The sequence below is a fragment of the Rhinopithecus bieti genome, unplaced genomic scaffold (assembly GCF_001698545.2).
Source record: "Rhinopithecus bieti isolate Rb0 unplaced genomic scaffold, ASM169854v2 scaffold_52032, whole genome shotgun sequence".
NCBI lineage: Eukaryota > Metazoa > Chordata > Mammalia > Primates > Cercopithecidae > Rhinopithecus > Rhinopithecus bieti.
Genome location: NW_016821592.1, coordinates 444,760 through 458,239, shown reverse-complemented (window position 1 = coordinate 458,239; position 13,480 = coordinate 444,760). Strand labels below are relative to the sequence as shown.

The 13,480-nt window shown below is 45.6% G+C and overlaps 1 protein-coding gene across 1 annotated transcript in view; it reads left to right on the top strand.

Annotated features, from left to right (window-relative positions):
- Positions 1–334: 334 nt before the first annotated feature.
- GALM (galactose mutarotase) overlaps positions 335–13,480 on the top strand; it is a 56,488-nt gene continuing 43,342 nt past the window's right edge. Inside the window, exon 1 of the mRNA XM_017860409.1 lies at positions 335–772. Within this exon, the coding sequence (XP_017715898.1) occupies positions 583–772 (190 nt within the window). The 5' untranslated portion in view covers positions 335–582. The remainder of the gene's footprint in view (positions 773–13,480) is intronic.

Genomic DNA, 13,480 nt, shown 5'->3' with positions numbered 1-13,480 from the left:
GATCCGCCCGCCTCGGCCTCCCAAAGTGCTGGGATTACAGGCGTGAGCCACCGCGCCCGGCCAACTACTACTGTACTTCTCTTGCCCCTTGTATCAAAGAGTTAAAATATAATTTTCTCCCAAGATCGGTCTCACTGTAAGTCTGCTATCTATATTTTCCCGTTCTTCGTCTGATAGCCACCGACATTAATGACCAGCTCATTACATGTTGAGGTGTGGGGAGATGGAGGTAGAACACCGTCAACCCAGGATTCGAGTTTAGAAAGACTACAGGTCCCAAAATGCAATTTCACCTCCCAAAAACTACCATTCCCAACATGCAATGCAACCAGGGCGAGCCAAGGATAAGAACTGCAAGCGTGGCTGCAAAGTTTGCCTCTCGTTACCCTCAGGCAAAGGAATGATTTAGAAAGGCCCCAGGGGCTATTTTTTGCAGGAACGGTCACTCCCTAAATCCAGGCAAGGAAAGGGAGGAGTCTGAGCCGAGTCACGCCCCTGCTCCTATAAACTTGTGTCGCTTCTAGCTTAGCGAGCGCTGGAGTTTGAAGAGTGGGCAGTAGTTGCACACGCCGAACTTTCCCTATGGCTTCGGTGACCAGAGCCGTGTTTGGAGAGCTGCCCTCGGGAGGAGGGACAGTGGAAAAGTTCCAGCTGCAGTCAGACCTCCTGAGAGTGGACATCATCTCCTGGGGCTGCACGATCACAGCCCTAGAGGTCAAAGACAGGCAGGGGAGAGCCTCAGACGTGGTGCTTGGCTTCGCCGAGTTGGAAGGTGGGTTGAACTCGGCAGGGGGCTGCGAGCAGGCCCCAGACCCACGCTACACACCTCCCGGATCTATCGGGCCACTTGCAATGAGAGGGACCAAGGGGGAAAGTCGCCTAGCTTGGGACCGTCTGACTTGCAAGTGCATGCATCAGGCTAACAGAGGGCTGTGTGGCCATCCTGCGTTTGGGAAAAACTGTAATAAATAAGCTATGGGAGTTGGCCTCTGGTTATCCGTTCAGTCTTTGCCCCAATTAACGTAAAAGGTCAGCTGATGGTAAGATACACTTCAGCGATCCTGGAGCGATCTTTGAACTGCCTGATCTTTGAACTGCCTGATCCCTTGAGAGGGCTGGAGAGGAAAGAGCAGGCAAGAGGGGGTGTGGCTCCCAGTGCTTCCCTTCTGAAGAAGGAAATTCAAATACTTGCCTCTTCTACTTCCTTCTTCCTTGATCAGATTCTCTTTGAGGCCTGGTTGTCTTAGAAATGCTCCAGTAAGCTCAGTGGTTGCCTAGTACACCAGCTACCCAATAACCATTTAGGGAACAAAATAGACAAGACCAACTCAGTGTCTAGAGATCAGGTCTCCTACCAACTAGGATTGACTTTTATCCCAGAATTCATGGGCAATTAGGATCAGGCATTAATTCATACATTTGAAAACTCCATTAATCCATTGACCCTCATTCAACAGGACAGACAAGGTCCCCACTCTTGTGGTTTGGCTGGGGAGATAGACTTTAACTCAATAATTGCAAAAAGAAAGAATGACAATTGCAGCTTTAACTCAGTAATTGCATAAAGAATGACCATTGCAGCTTGATTGCAGCAAAGGAAAATGTACATCATGCTCTCTTAGCACCGTGGTGTAACTAGACAGAAAATGAGGTGTGAAATAAAGCTGGCAAAGAGAAACTGAGAGTTAATACTCTGCTTAGTGGTTGGGGCATAGACAAATTCTGCTGGAGAGGAGGTTTGAGGTTTTCCTTTTGGTGTGTCGTTTTGTCTGTTTGGTTCTTCAGATATGTGACATGGCTCATGGTTACATGTTGGCCAGACAAGCCTGGCCAACATGGCGAAACCCTGTCTCTACTAAAAATACAAAAAAATTAGCTGAGCATGGTGGCACGTGCTTGTAATCCCAGCTAGTCAGGAGGCTGAGGCAGGAGAATCACTTGAACCCAGGAGGCGGAGGTTGCAGTGAGCCAAGATTGTGCCACTGCACTCCAGCGTGGGTGACAGAGTGAAACTCTTATCTTAAAAAACAGAGAGCAAATTTCAGATTCCTAAGGGTAAAAAACAAAACCCAGCTTTCTGTTGAACACCACTATGCCCGGCTAATGTTTTTGTAATTTTAGTAGAGATGGGGTTTTGCCATGTTGGCCAGGCTGCTGGCAGGCACCTGTAATCCCAGCTACTTGGGAGGCTGAGGCAGGAGAATCACTTCTGGGAGACGGAGGTTGCAGTGAATTGAGACTGCGCCACTGCACTCCAGCCTGGGCGACAGAGTGAGACTCCATCTCAAAATAATAAAAATATACTCTAACCTTTCCCTCTGCCTTTCTGTGTAACAGCTGACCATAAAGAAAGTAAGACCCTCATTCCAGAGGGGTCCTGCCCCATACCTGGGAGGAAGGAATGCTGCATGGGGAGGCCAAGAAAAATCTGAACACAGGCGTTGCCAAGTTTCCCCACTCAGATCTTACCTTTTTTGTCCAATCATATTTCTACATGGCTGTTCATGCTCCACTGGACCTAAGCATAAAAATGGATTGTTTTCCCTGTATCTGTGGGTCTTCATTCTGAAAGCTCCTTTGTTACATAAAACTATAATCAAATAAATTTGTTTGGCTTTTTTATTTTTTAGAGGAGGAGTACTCACCCAGGCTGGAGTACAGTAGTGCAATTATAGCTCACTTGCAGCCTCGAACTACTGGCCTCAAGCAATCCTCCCACTTCAGCCTCCCAAAGTGCTGGGATTACAGACATGAGCCACTGTGCCCAGCTGTTTTGCTTTTCTCTTGTTAACCATTGTTTGTTGTAGAGGTGTGGGCTCTGACTCTTGCAGGGGAGATACACAGCACTCTGTTACTATTTTGATGGTGTGATACTACATTTCTAGTGCATTAAAACCTATGTTAACAATAAACTGGTAACAGTGGTTGTTAAGAAAGGATCCTGGGTACCCAGGGTGCAGGGGGTGGGAAGGAGACTTAATTTTCACTGTATATTCTTTTAAAATGTCAGAGTATATAAACATATATAAAAAAAAGAGGTAAATAATTTAAAGTAATAAGACTTGACAGAGGCCGGCATGGTGGCTCATGCCTGTAATCCTGGGAGTCCAAAGTGGGAGGATCGTTTGAGGCCAGGAGTTTGAGACCAGCCTGGGCAACATAGTGAGACCCTGTCTCTAAAATAAATAAATAAATAAATTTAAATTAAAAAAAATTTTTTTAAAGATTTGACAGAATAAGGGGCTATCTTGACATTACCATATCTCAAAAATGGTTTTGAGCCATGTGGAAGATCTGAGCGTGAATAATTCCTTTCGTAACTGCAGAGTTAGAGATGAACAATCTCCAATTTCCCAGACAGGTTATATAAACTGTTTGGATGACAGCCATAACCAGAGGTCAGAATGGTTCAGTTTCTCCCTGGGAAAATGAGATTTTTTTTCTTTCATGGAATTCTAAAGAAGAAAATTATATAAATTTTTAGTTATAGTAAGGGAGGAAACCACCCCTCATATTGTCTTATGCCCAGTTTCTACCTCCAAAGAAAGAAGAAGTAAAAACTAAAAGGCAGAAATGAAATCCACAAGCAGCCAGCCTGGCATTGCGCCCTGGACCTGGTAGTTAAAGATCGACCCCTGACCTAACCAGTTATGTTATCTATAGATTCCAGACATTGTATGGAAAAGTACTGTGAAAATCCCTGTCCTGTTGTGTTCCGTTCTGATTACCAGTGCATGCAGCCCCCAGTCAGGTACTCCCAGCTTGCTCAATTGATCATGACCCTCTCACGTAGACCCCCTTAGAGTTGTAAGCCCTTAAAAGGGACAGGAATTGCTCATTCAGGGAGCTCGGCTTTTGAGACGCAAGTCTGCTGAATAAAGCTCCTTCCTTCTTTAACCTGGTGTCTGAGGAATTTTGTCCTGCTACAATAGCCTAGAAAAATCAGTAATGCCTCCTATGAGTTTTTCTACCTTTTTTTGTGTGGAAAAATGTTTTTTGCCGGGCACAGTGCCTCACCCCTGTAATCCCAGCACTTTGGGTGGGCAGATCACAAGGTCAAGAGATGGAGACCATCCTGGCCAACATGGTGAAACCCGTCTGTACTAAAAATACAAAAATTAGCTGGGCATGGTAGCAAATGCCTGTAATCCCAACTATTCGGGAGGCTGAGGCAGGAGAATCGCTTAAACCTGGGAGGCGGAGGTTGCAGTGAGCCGAGATTGTGCCACTACACTTCAGCCTGGTGACAGAGCAAGACTTCGTCTCAAAAGAAAAAAAAAAAGAAAAGAAAAAAACTTTTAAGTGCAGGGCTGGTCTCAAAATCCTGACCTCAAGAGATCTGTCCACCTTAGCCTCCTAAAGTGCTGGGATTACAGGCGTGAACCACCATGACCAGCCTAAAAATGTTTTTCATTGGCATGTCCCACCTACAGTCATTATGATTTCTTTCAAAGCCTGTGCTGAGAATATTTGCTTATAAGCCACAGGTATAAACAACCTACGCATACAATCATTGAAACGCCTTCCTTTTCATGTTTCTCCCAGTTACCACCAAAGATCTGGCTATTAACTGCCATGAGAGGCATTAAGGAAAAAATAGAAAAAGTAAATTTAGTGCCTTTAGAAAACCTGGATTCAGAAGAGGGGATCAGGGAAAAAAAGGATCAGGTTAGAGGATGTAGTTTAATGTCACACACGACCAGGAGCACCCTGGTGGGAGCATTGAGAATTCCTGGTTTAAAGTTCTGCTTCCTTCCTTAAAGCTGTGTGACCCCGGGCAATTTATTTAAATGCTCCAGACCTATTTCCTCACGTGAAACAAATGGATTGTGATGATTTAATGAGCTATGGGCTGTGATATGTGTCTGACCATATCTGACCACATATTTGATATGTCTCTGACCAGAGTGAGCAATTAATAATTGTTATCCCCTTTCTTTCCTTTGCCCCCAAATACCATCTATCACTCTACTAGAACTTTTTATTTCACTTAATTAACACTGCAAAAAATGGCATGGAGATTCATCTAGGACAGCAAGAAGCCACTAAAAAGTATATAAATTATCTGAGATTACTAAAGTGCTTATTAATTAAAGTTAATTGTTTTCTTCATATAACCAAAGGATAAGTCATTCTGTGAATGGAGGTTTAGATTGAGAGTGGTAATTTTATTTCAGACTTTAGTGCATGCTTGCTAATTTTGGTCTGTCCGAGGTGGGTGTCATAGTTGTGGTCCTTGGGATGTTAGAGGAATGGAAAGGGCCATATCCCATGATTAAGCATTTATTAATTTATTCTCACCAGTGCCTTGCCCAGGAAAAGGGGCGAGCATTTCCTCCACTCTAAGTTCAGCAATTGTCTTGGTTAAATCAACATTCATGGCTTGACCCAGGAACTTGGAACATTTTCATGGAAAACAGTATTTTCTGCATTTCAAAACAGATTTTTTAGCCATGCCTTATTCGGGATTTGGGGATTGTCACTTTTTGTAATTCTGATTTGATGTGAAAGCTCAGTAACTATTAGTCAATTTTCACACGCTATAAAAGAACTGCCTGAGACGGGGTAATTTATAAAGAAAATAGGTTTAATTGACTCACAGTTCCTCATGGATAAGGAGACCTCAGGAAACTTACAATCATGGCAGAAGGCGAGGAGGAAGCTAGACAGATCTTACGTGGCAGTGGGAGAGAGAGAGAGACAGATAGCAGGGGAAATTGCCACTTTTAAACCATCAGATCTCGTGAGAACTCACTGACTATCACGAGAGCAGCATGGGGGAACCGCCCCATGATCCAATTACCTCCACCAGGTGGGATTACAATTTGAGATGAGATTTGGGTGGGGGCACAAAGCCAAACCATATCAGTAACATTTGAAGGTAATATAAAATTTGTTCTAAAGGGTTTTTCAGAGACAGGATTTCTGCTGTGCTTAGAGTTTAATTCTTAAAAACTATTCCTCCAGGGGCAGAGTGGCTCTCACCTGTAATCCCAGCACTTTTAGAGGCCTAGGTGGGAGGATCACTTGAGCTCAGGAGTTCAAGACCAGCCTGGGCAACACGGGAACACTCTGTCTCTAGAAAAAATACAAAAAGTATATAGGTGTGGTGGTGCATGCCTGTAGTCCCAGCTATTTGGGAGGCTGAGGTGGGAGGACCACCTGAGCCTGGAGGTCAAGGCTGCAGTGAGCCGTGATGGCACCACTGCACTCCAGCCTAGGTGACAGAGAAAGACCCTGTCTCAAAAAAACAAAAACAAAAAAACCCTGATAATTATGGGGGAAAAAACAAACAAACAAACAAACAAACAAAACAACTATTCCTCCAAACCGAGGAACTGGCCTGGCGAGTGCTGCTTATCTCTTTCACACGCATCCCTGTGAAGAGACCACCAAATAGGCTTTGTGTGAGCAATAAAGCTTTTTAATCACCTGGGTGCAGGCAGGCTGAGTCCGAAAAGAGAGTCAGCGAAGGGAGATGGGGTGGGACCGTTTTATAGGATTTGGGTAGGTAAAGGAAAATTACAGTCAAAGGGGGTTGTCCTCTGGTGGGCAGGGGTGGGGTCACAAGGTGCTCAGTTGGGGAGCTTTTGAGCCAGGATGAGCCAGGAGAAGGAATTTCACATCAGTTAAGGCAAGGACGGGCCATTTTCACTTCTTTGGTGGTGGAATGTCATCAGGTAAGTCAGGAACAGGCCATTTAAATTTCACTTCTTTTGTGATTCTTCAGTTACTGCAGGCCATCTGGATGTATATGTGCAGGTCACAAGGAGATATGATGGCTTAGCTTGGGCTCAGAGGCCTGACATTCCTGTCTTCTCATATTAATAAGAAAAATAAAACAAAATTGTGTTGAAGTGTTGGGTGGCGAAAATTTTTGGGGTGGTGGTGGTATGCAGAGATAATGGGCCATGTTTCTCAGGGCTGCTTCAAGGGAGATTAGGGGCGGTGTGGGAACCTATAGTGGGAAAGATTAAGCTGAAGGAAGATTTTGTGGTAAGGGGTGATATTGTGGGGTTGTTAGAAGAAACGTTTGTCTTATAGAATTATTGGTGATGGCCTGGATATGGTTTTGTATGAATTGAAAAACTAAACGGAATAAAATAAGGAGAAAAACAGGTATTAAAGGACTAAGAATTGGGAGGACCCAGGACATCTAATTAGAGTGTCTAAGGAGGTTCAGCATAGCCCTGCCAGCAAAGATTATTTATTTGCTTTAAGAGGGAATTTAGAGTGGCGGTTTGGGATAGCACCAGGAGATATGAGCTGTGATGGCTTGGAGAAACAGTGTAAACCGGCAGTGTAAACGAAAGCAGGGCATTTATGAGTAGTTGAGAATGGTGAATAGGATTATGACTAGACAGAAGATAGTAGGGATGACAAGTTTTTTGCGGCGCAGTCCAAGTTGGTCTGGTGTCTGGAATGAGACTGGGGCCTAAAAAAAGGAGCGTCTACACAGGAGCTTAAATGGGCTGTACCCTGCAGCATTCCGAGGACAGGCCCGAATTCTGAGAAGGCAAGTGGTAAAAGTATTGTCCAGTCCTTTTTAAGTTGGTGGCTGAGCTTGGTGAGGTGTGTTTTTAAAACACCGTTAGTCCGTTCTATCTTTCTTGAAGACTGAGGACTGTAAGGGATATGAAGGTTTCACTGAATACCAAGAGCCTGAGAAACTGCTTGGGCGATTTGACTAGTAAAGGCTGGTCCGTTATCAGACTGTATAGAGGTGGGAAGGCCAAACTGAGGAATTACGTCTGACAGAAGGGAAGAAATGACCACAGTGGCCTTCTCAGACCCTGTGGGAAAGGCCTCTACCCATCCAGTGAAAGCGTCTACCTAGACAAAGAGGTATTTTAGTTTTCTGACTAGGGGCATGTGAGTAAAGCCAATTTGCCAGTCCTGGGCAGGGGCAAATCCCCAAGCTTGATGTGTAGGGAAGGGAGGGGGCCTGAACAATCCCTGAGGGGTAGGAGAATAGCAGATGGAACACTGATAAGTGATTTCCTTGAGGATAGATTTCCATGATGGAAAAGAAATGAGAGGCTCTAGGAGACGGATTAGCGGCTTGTAACCTACATGGAAGAGGTTATGAAATGACGACAGAATAGAATGGGCCTGTGAGGCTGGAAGGAGATATTTTCCTTGGTCTAAGAACCATTTGCCTTCTGTGGGAAGAGATTCATAGGTGGAAGTTTCAGTGGGGCAGTAGGTGGGAGTGACTGATGTGAAGGAGGAGAAAAACTGGCCCTGAGGAACAGAAGTTGGAATGCTAGCTGCTTGTCTAGCCACCTTATCAGCATAAGCGTTGCTTAGAGCAATGGGATCTGACACCTTTTGATGGTGCTTGCAGTGAATGACTCCACCTTCCTTTGGAAGTAAAGCGGCCTTGAGCATAGTTTTTATTAAAGAGGCATTAATGATGGAGGACCCTTGCATAGTGAGGAAATCTCTTTCAGCCCATATAACAGCATGGTGGTGCAGAATATGGAAGGCATATTTAGAGTCATTATAAATATTGATGCGTAGTCTTTTGCAAGAGTGAGGGCCTGAGTTAAGTCAACTAGTTCGGCTTGCTGAGAGGTAGTGGAGGGTGGCAGAGCGGTAGCCTCAATGATAGGTGTGAAATATACTATAGCATAGCCTGCCTTTGCTGGTGAGTGGCGATTAGGCCTGGTGGAACTGTCATCAATAAACCAAGTGTGTTCAGGGTGAGGAACACAAAATAATATAGGGAAATGGAGTGGATGCCAGGTGGATCAGAGAGATACAGTCATGGGGGTCAGGTGTGGTATCAGGAATAATGTGGGAGGCCTCATTGAAGTCTGGGCCAGGAACAATGGTAATTGTGGGAGACTCAACAAAGAGTGAGTATAGCTGAAGGAGCTGGGGAACAGAAAGTATATGCGTCAGGTGGGAGGAAGAAAATAGATTTTGGAAGTTATAAGAACTGTCGAGTGAGTTGAGCATAGTTTGTGATTTTGAGGGCCTCTAAAAGTATTAGGGTGGCAGCGACCCCTGCACGCAGACATGAGGGCTAGTAGGCTAAAACAGTAAGGTCAAGTTGTTTGGATAAAAAGGCTACAGGGCACGGTCCTGGCTCTTGCATAAGAATTCTGACCACACTAACCATGCCTAGGAAGGAAAGGAGTTGTTGTTTTGTAGAAGTGATTGGGGTTTTGGAGATTAGCTGGACAAGATCAGCAGGGAGAGCACGTGTGTTTTTGTGAGAATTATGCCGAGATAGGTAACAGATAAGGAAGAAATTTGGGCTTGACTGAAGTAATGGGGGCTGTCCGTGAAGCCTTGCGGCAGTATAGGCCTGGTAATTTGCTGAGCCTGATGGGTGGCAGGGTCAGTCCAAGTGAAAGCGAAGAGAGGCTGGGATGAAGGGTGCAAAGGAATAGTAAAGAAAGTATGTTTGAGATCCAGAACAGAATAATGGGTTGTGGAGGGAGGTATTAAGGATAGGAGAGTGTATGAGTTTGGCACCATGGGGTGGGCAGGCAAGACAATTTGGTTGATAAGGCACAGATCCTGAACTAACCTGTAAGCCTTGTCTGGTTTTAGGACTGGTAAAATGGGGGAATTGTAAGGGGAGTTTACAGGCTTTAAAAGGCGATGCTGTAACAGGCAAGTGATAACAGGATTTAATCCTTTTAAAGCGTGCTGGGGGATGGGATATTGGCATTGAGTGGGGTAAGGGTGATTAGGTTTTAATGGGATGGTAAGGAGTGCATGATCGGTCACTAAGGAGGGAGAAGAGGTATCCTGTACTTGTGGGTTAAGGTGGGGAGATACAAGGGGAGGATGTGAAGGAGGCTTTGAACTGGGGGAAAAGGTGGCAATGAGGTGTGGCTGTAGCCCAGAAATAGTCAAGGGAGCAGAGGTTTCCTGTACTTGTGGGTTAAGGTGGGGAGATACAAGGGGAGGATGTGAAGGAGGCTTTGAACTGGGGGAAAAGGTGGCAATAAGGTGTGGCGCAGAAATAGTCAGGGAAGCAGATACATTTAGTTAAAATGTCTCAGCCTAATAAGGGAACTGGGCAGGTGGGGATAACTAAAAAGGAGTGCTTAAAAGAGTATTGTCTAAGTTGGCACCAGAGTTGGGGAGTTTTAAGAGGTTTAGAAGCCTGGCCATCAATACCTACAACAGTTATGGAAGCAAGGGAAACAGGCCCTTGAAAAGAAGGTAATGTGGATTGGGTAGCCTCTGTATTGATTAAGAAGGGGATGGACTTACCTTCCACTGTGAGAGTGACCTAAAGCATCTGTGATGGTCCTGTAGGCTTCCGAGACGATCAGGCAGTGTCAGTCTTCAGCCGCTAACCCGAGAAGATCTGGGAAGGAGTTAGTCGGAGAGCCTTGGGTCAGAGTTCCAGGGGCTCTGGGAGTGGCTGCCGGGTGAGTTGAACAGTCCGATTTTTCGTGGAGTCCCACACAGATGGGACATGGCTTAGGAGGAATCCAGGGCTGCAGGCATTCCTTGGCCTAGTGGCCAGATTTTCAGCACTTGAAGCAAGTTCCTGGGGGAGGCGGTCCTGGAGGAACGCCTGGCTGCTGCGGTTCAGGCATTTGAAAATTCTTGTGTGCTGGCGATGTGGCTGGGGTTTGTCTCCCAGTGGAGGCAAGGAATTGCAACTCAGAAATATGTGGCTACTTGGCTGTCTTTATTATTACACACCTTGAAGGTGAGGTTAATTAAGTCCTGTTGTGGGGTTTGAGGGCCGGAATCTGATTTTTGGAGTTTTATTTAATGTCGGGAGTGGATTGGTTAATGAAATGTATATTGAGAATAAGACGGCCTTTTGACCTTTTAGGGTCTAAGGCTGTAAAGCATCTCATGGTTGCTGCCAAACGAGCCATGAACTGGGCTGGGTTTTCATATTTGATGAAAAGAGCCTAAACACTAACTGATTTGGGAGAGGTCTGATAAAGAAAAGAGCATTAACCTTGACTATGTCTTTAGCAGTCACCTTTTTAAGAGGAAATTGCTGGGCTGGTGGGGGAGTGCTGGTCAACGAACGGAACTGTAAGCCAGACCAGGTGTGAGGAGGGGAGGTGATAACAGGATTATAGGGTGGGGGAACGGAGGCTGAGGAAGAATTGGGACCTAGCTCAGCCTGGCGAGGAGGGGAGAAGTCAGATGGGTCTCTAGAAAAGGAAGATTAGAAAGACTCAGCACCACTTGGGTTTGGGACTGAGGGGACAGGCAGGAGGGAAAGAAGGAAGATTTGGGACGAGTTGCATTGGGAACAGAGACTAGGGAGGGACCGATGTGTAAAAGAATGCCTAAAAGAATGCCTGGATATCAGGCACCTCAGACCGTTTGCCCATTTTACGACAAGAATTATTTAGATCTTGTAGGATGGAAAAATCGAAAGTGCTGTTTTCTCGCTATTTGGAACCACTGTCAAGTTTGTGTTAGGGTCAAGCGGCATTGTAGAAGAAAATAAGGCGTTTAGGTTTCAGGTCAGGTGTGAGCTGAAGAAGTTTTAAGTTCTTGAGAACACAGGCTAAGGGAGAAGGAGGAGGAATGGAGGGTGGAAGGTTGCCCATAGTGAAGGAGGCAAGCCCAGAGAAAAGAGAGAGTAGAGACACGGAGAGAAGGGGTGGGGGGGTTCTTGCCCTCCAGTAAAGCGGAGAAGGGGTAGAGACACGGAGAGAAGGGGTCAGGGGGTTCTTGCCCCCCAGAAAAGCGGTACTTGCCACTAAGGGTGAAGGACCAAGGCAGGCGTTCCCGCGTAGACACCTCTGAAATGTGGGTGAATAATCAGGCAGGCATCCCTGCGTGATTAAACACCAAGGGAAGACTGTCTTCCCGAGTCTGTGACCTCACCGGAGTTTTGGGTCCACATATAAAACATGTCTCCTTTGTCTCTACAAGAAAAGGAAAAGAACTGAAATTAAGAGAAGGGAGAGATTGTGGTGCCAAGATTGAAAGGAGAAAGAGGTTGAGAGATAGTGAGAGAGGTTGGAGAAGAGAGTAAAAAGAGGCTGCTTACTGGATTTAAAATTGGTGAGATGTTCCTTGGGCTGGTCGGTCTGAGGACCCGAGGTCGTAGGTGGATCTTTCTCATGGAGCAAAGAGCAGGAGGACAGGGCATTGCTCTCCCAAGGGAGGTCCCCCGATCCGAGTCACGGCACCAAATTTCACACTTGTCCAAGTGAAGAGACCACCAAACAGGCTTTGTATGAGGAATAAAGCTTTTTAGTCACCTGGGTGCAGGCAGGCTGAGTCCGAAAATAGAGTCAGCGAAGGGAGATGGGGTGGGACCGTTTTATAGGATTTGGGTAGGTAAAGAAAAATTACAGTCAAAGGGAGTTGTCCTCTGGGGCAGTGGTGGGGTCACAAGGTGCTCAGTGGGGAGCTTTTGAGCCAGGATGAGCAAGGAGAAGGAATTTCACAAGGTACTGTCATCAGTTAAGGCAAGGACGGGCCATTTTCACTTCTTTTGTGGTGGAATGTCATCAGTTAAGTCAGGAACAGGCCATTTAAATTTTACTTCTTTTATGATTCTTCAGTTACTTCAGGCCATCTGGATGTATATGTGCAGGTCACAGGGGATATGATGGCTTAACTTGGGCTCAGAGGCCTGACAATCTCCAAGACGTGATTGTTTTCAGGTAGTGGTCACTTGTAAGGGAATTCTTGCAAGCCCGAGTGGTAGGAGCCCTGCTGTTGGCTTTGTGGTTGTCTCTAACACCCAGTATGCCTCTGGCAGAGGGGGGAGCTCAGTGTTCATTTGTTGAATGAATCAAAGTAGGACTCAAAAATCTCTACAGTCAAACATCTTGTTTTTTAGAAAAAAATTCTGCTTTTCTATAATTTTTGAGTTTCTGAAAAGCAGATGAAACAAAACCAAGGAAAGATTGTTTGGCTCTTTGGGACTCCTTTTGGTTAACCAGTGTATGGGATTTTAAAGCTCTTTTCAGAAAGAGAAGAAGGTGGGGAGAGGTGGGAACAGGAGAGAGAGATCAGCCTGGCCTATGCCTAGGGATGGAGGTAAGGTCAACAGAAAGCCTGTGCTTTCCACATAATTTGATACTGAAGAACACGAACTCATGAACTAGACTGGGTTCAAGTCTTTGTTCTGCCACTACTTAGCTGTGTGTTTTGGGGCAAGTTATTTAACTTTTCTGTCCTCAGTTTCCACATCTGTAAATTGGGATAGTAATAGTATCTATGTCATAGAAACGTTCTGAGTATGAAATGAGGTAAATGTAGAGCACTTAGAAAGTGGCTGGGACACACTTTGGGAGGCCGAGGCAGATGGATCACCTGAGGTCAGGAGTTTGAGACCAGCCTGGCCAACATGGTGAAACCCAATCTCTACTAAAAATACAAAAAAAGGCTGGGTGTGGTGGCTCACGCCTGTAATCCCAGCACTTTGGGAGGCCAAGGCGGGCGGATCAGGAGGTCAGGAGATGGAGACCATCCTGTCTAACGTGGTGAAACCCCGTCTCTACTAAAATACAAAAAATTA